This window comes from Pollicipes pollicipes, unplaced genomic scaffold, assembly GCF_011947565.3.
Source record: "Pollicipes pollicipes isolate AB1234 unplaced genomic scaffold, Ppol_2.1 Scaffold_5724;HRSCAF=6776_pilon_pilon_pilon, whole genome shotgun sequence".
NCBI lineage: Eukaryota > Metazoa > Arthropoda > Thecostraca > Pollicipedomorpha > Pollicipedidae > Pollicipes > Pollicipes pollicipes.
In genome coordinates, this window is record NW_023596746.1 from 6,277,088 (window position 1) to 6,282,378 (window position 5,291).

At 48.0% G+C, this 5,291-nt stretch overlaps 1 protein-coding gene across 1 annotated transcript; it reads right to left on the reverse strand.

Annotated features, from left to right (window-relative positions):
- LOC119103420 (serine-rich adhesin for platelets) lies at window positions 1-2,447 on the reverse strand (the record flags this gene model as incomplete). Its single annotated transcript, XM_037226949.1, is given in 3 exon segments — window positions 1-697; window positions 1,376-1,547; window positions 2,392-2,447. Coding segments are annotated over 3 exon segments (892 nt in total), but the record flags the coding sequence as incomplete, so codon positions are not given.
- Window positions 2,448-5,291: the final 2,844 nt, after the last annotated feature.

A 5,291-nucleotide genomic window follows, 5' to 3' on the forward strand; every position in this document is an offset into this window, starting at 1 on the left:
CCGTGACGTACACCGGCTGGGGGTACAGCTCGGTCTCCACCATTGTCAGCACGCGCGTGCTGGGCAGGATCAGGTGCTGGGTGTTGTAGACGGTGCTCGGCAGGTACTCTACTGCCTCTCGTACAACGTGCGTCACGGGTGGCAGGCACCTGTCGTGAGACTCCCTCGGGAACGTGCCACGCACCCCCACCTGTCCGCCTCCGGAGGATCCAGAGGAACTGGAAGACCCAGAGGATCCAGAGGAACTGGAAGACCCAGAGGATCCAGAGGAACTGGAAGACGCAGAGGATCCAGAGGATCCAGAGGATCCAGAGGACCCGGAAGATCCAGAGGACCCGGAAGATTCAGAGGATCTGGAGGAGCTGGAAGACCGGAAGGAGGTAGAAGACCCCCCAGAGACAAACGTGCCCGAAGACTGGGACGACTCCGACGATCCAGATCCAGTCCCGAAGAGCGAATGGAAGGAGAGCCGGTCGCGATGCTGGCGCAGGAACTGGCAGTAGGGCCTGTTGCCCTGTGGACCGCCGCAGCTGTAGGCCGAACGCCGCAGCCGCCGCTCCACGGCCTCGGCCATGGCAAGCACCGTCTCCTCGTCCTGCTCCCGCTCCAGCATCTCTACCACCTCCTCCTCGGACAAGTCCTCAAGGATATGGTCCAACAGCTGGTGAATCTCCTGCTCAGGCTCCTCGGGAGTGGTCTGCAGGGACAGATCCATAAGACTGACAGGACACCAAGTCTGATGCTTGCCGAGCATCATGTACATTATATATATATATATATATATATATATATATATATATATATATATATGATATATATATTTATATTTATATATATATATATATATTTATATATATATATATATATATATATATATATATATATAGTGTGTGTCTTATTTGTGTATACTTATGCAAATGAATGCATATGTATACGGATACACAAGGAAATTGCTGCACGACATCCAAAATGAAGCTGCAAGGCTGTCGCCGAGAGGCAAAGCGTGCGAAACGAGCAATGCTGCTTTACGTTTAGTTACGGTTTGGTGTATGTACTTTGGTAGGGTCTCCTATCCTATGCTGTGGCAAACATGTAGCACGTGGTGGTGGCATCCTGTTGATGGGGCCACGTCGCATCCCACCGAGAAACTTGTGCCCGGCATAGAGGCAGACGCAAACCACTCAGTAGTCGCAAGTTCGCAATAAAAGCTGTTTTGTGCAAACTGGTAGGATTTTTTCGATAATCAAGATCAGTGATCAGGGCAACGTAGTGTCGCCCGATGTTTAGTCCTCCATTTCAGGATGTCTCCAAGACATACATGCTAGTAGAATCAAAAACTTCCAGACAAAACAAATCCGCCGACTGAAAAAATTACCGAAAACACGTCGAAGGGGACGCCGTCGACCTCCACCTCGTTCTGAACCAAGTGGCTCTCTGGCAGCGTATCGAAAGGCGGGTTGTCATCCAGCTGTATCCTCACTTCGGCGGCCAGCAGGTCATCATCGACGCGGGGCATCCCGACGGTCACCGAGGCCACCGCGGCCAGTCTGCCACATGGAACGGCGAGAGTGGCGTCAGTGATGCGGGACGATGATCAGCAGTGTGGCTTTGACGCAATTGACCGGAGCGCGGCAGAGCAGCGGTAGATTTATGTAAGAACTTCCTCGCCTAGATCAATAATTTTTCTCGCCTTCGTCCGAGGGAGAACGTTTGAGGCCCCATGAAGACCTGATATCAAGTAAAGCTGGTGCCACGGAGGAAAACGTCAAAAAGCTCCTTGCCGAATCGTATCAACTACGAACGATACTCAGATCAAATGGGACAATAGTCCTATTATTAAACCAGCATTTATCCAAGATCCAACACGATACATCGCCTAAGGCTATGTTTTAAGACCCCTCGAAAACAGGCTCATGCCGAGCCTTGTCAGACCATGGGGGCACAAGACTGCTACCGGCACATAAGGCTACATTGAGAGCTACAAAGCTAGTCGCATCAGCAGGGAGAACGAAAGATCTTAAGTCAAAACCTGGTCACAAAGAGCAAGGTTTGACCTAGCTTGGGCCTGGACTGAGATTTTGACCGTACCTCGAGCATTCACCAGACAGCTAAGGAAACGGCTGCACCCTGGGGCGCACCCCCTGCAAGAAATATACCGGACAAGACAGAGCCCCCGACCTCTGCATAGCGCAAGGTCCGGCCAGACATGCTGTCTGGCTGTCCGATGCATTAGCGCGATCACACTACATTCGCAGACAATCAGCCTTTGGGCAATGACAGCCAGATTTGACGGGGCCAACGACAGAAGTAGAGCACGTAATACCGCCAATCAGAACGTCCAAATCTCCTCCCACTACAGGGTACAACACTGCGCCATGCTGCTGTACTTACACGAGGAGTGTCCGGGCTGCCATCCTAAAGCGCGCGCGTGCCGACTCCCTACGATGCCGCCAGAACACTGACCCTCCACCTCGGAGTCACTCTGTTAACGAATTCGTCACGTGACCTGCCTGCCCTAAGCCAATCAGCGGCCAGAGTTCGGGTCGAGGATGACCAGGGGTCGGGTCGAGGATGACCGCACCCGGCCGAGCAAGGTCGGCCCCGGCCCCGGCCCCGGCCCCGGCCCCGGCGGTGGCAGCCAGCACACATCGGCAGCAGGCGATTCTGTTCCTTCCTGGCCGATCTATGCAGTATTCAGAAATTTTGCAAAAAGGGGAATTCATCAGCGCCCACAGCGATGAGTAAATCAAAAGTGGTAGCAAATGCCAACACAATGGGACGTTTGAAATTGCGTTGCTGGACAGTCAAGCTGTTCTTCGGCGATGCCAGATGAACTAGTGACAGTATTTGTTCGATAACTTTATTGTATTTTCAAATCATGTAGGAAAATTAAAACAGTTTTCTTTGGACAAATGTGTAGAACTCAGCCTGACAACACGTGCTAAACCGCCGCCTTTAGCTTCCCGAACTGCTGTATGGAAAGGCCACGCCGTTCTGACCCAATCATCATACAAGGGTCATATTGCACTGCTTCGGTTTTTCAGCTGCATTCCAAAGCGTTGTAGCTTATATTGTAAAACTTTCCTTTTTAAGAGACACAGTTTGGTGACGTGGACGATTTGCGGTATGTACGAATCAGAGGGTATTCAAGGTGGATGTGGCGTCCATGGCTATTTGACCATATTCTGGCAACTTTTAACTGAAGTGAGTTAAAGACATGTGCCTGGCGCGGGTTGGATTCTACGTTAGCCCGGTCGGCCGGTCAAATTTTCCCGGGCCGGTAAGCAAAGCATACCTAGGGTAAGGCTAGAGATGCACGTTTGATATATATATATATATATATATATATATATATATATATATATATACATACATATATGCTCGATGACTTATGATAATACCTAATCATCGAGTCATCGAGCACAACTCGGTTCAAGGACAGGTTATTGAATGCAGGCTGGTCGCATCCAGGAGATATGCGATACGTATGAACTACCAATGGGAAATCCAGGAGTGGCAAAATATAGATAAATTTGGGTACCTTACTGTGGACATAAGCCATGCAGAACGGCGATGGAATAATGTAATCTTGCCAGTAGAGTTCATCGTACGCTTTCAATAATGAAATCATGCAGACAACACACGAGACAATATGCAGAACTGCAATGTAAAAGTCAATCCCAGGCAGCTAGCTCGAGGAATCTGCCACCGACATTTATTTTGATCTCAATCGTTTAGCAATACGGTTATGATTTTCTTATCAGCAGGGCCCCTGACATCGTGTATATCGAACCTTTCATGTGTCCGCGGGCTTACGTAAGTTTATGGTTAGTAAGATATTACGAACTGTTTGCGGCTGTTCCGCTTTCTGCTAAGATAATCTGACCAGCAATACACTGAGAATTTTGAAATACTCGACAGAACGCAGTAGGGGCATAGTCAGACAATACAAAAAGAGGAGTCGTACAATCCAACGTTGGCAGGATCATCATATGTGGTGATCAAACTGACCTGAAGTTATCATTTCTAACTGCGTTTTGCATATGCGGTCACTAATAAACAAGGTAGGCGGGGCGGTTTAAGGAGCGTCGGCTAGTTATGAGAATATGCCCTTCTCCCACTTACTGTGCCCAACACTGGCACCAAACGGCTACTGTCAATCACATAAGATTCCATATAGGCTCTAATTTTCTTCAATTATGTTGTTATCTTTTAATGGCGCTTTTCGTTCAGATTCATTTAACGATAGAGGTGCTACAAAATTGGCTTTTTACCCGATACATTTCTGTCCAGAGGGCACCAATGCCAAGGTTAAAAACAAGACATCCTAAAAAAAGAGTTCACACTTCGGTGGCCTCTTATGACCCGACGACCAGAACGACTAGATAGGTGCAATAACTAGATTGGCACAGCATGTTCCGACATTTCAGGGAAAAGGATCAAAGTGCTTCCCCTCCCACAAATAACTGAAGCAGAATTAAGCCCCGTGGTTAGGGTCAAGCGATGATTATATTAGCGCCCTGTAACTGACCTTCGCCTCCGCCACACCGTTGCTGTGTTATAAACATACGTATCTTTCAAATAACCTTCCACTGCAAATGCTAGCATGACATTTTAGGCGTGAGGCAGGACTTCGTGTACTTGCGTGAGGCTGCAATCTCATGACTTCGCTTGTAGTAAGTGCGGCATCGCGTTCCTCACACGCCTCCACACCAATACCGTCAAGTTCTTCCATAGACGAACAACTTAAAATGTGACTCGTAGATATCAATCGTCGAAGCTCGAATTGTCTTAGCATTGAGTCAGCGTCTTACAACTTGCGATACTTTTACGGGGATGTAGCGCCTACCCACACTGAAGGAAGCAGCAGACCACAGTGCTGACTAACGTACAATTCGCTTTTCCAGTCACTCATCTGATTGGGTAACCGAAGCGCAAGTGATCCTGTCAGTGGAAAGAGGATAGTGCAGATCTTATGTTTCCAAAGGCGCCTACACATTTAAAGGACGTGCTCCATATATATATATATATATATATATATATATATATATATATATATATATATATATATATATATATATATTTATATATCGGCTCTTTGACTGAAATAGCCGTCTTGAGCACCTCTCGGTGCTGTTCACAATCTTGCCCTCCTTAAGACTTAAGCCCCTTTAGTTTCTGAGCTACACGCCCGCGAAAATGAGGAAGGTATATCGGGGGGAGTATTTCAAAGTCACCTTGGGATTCATGACGTCATAATATCGCCATTCAAATCCTGCATTCCATAAGCC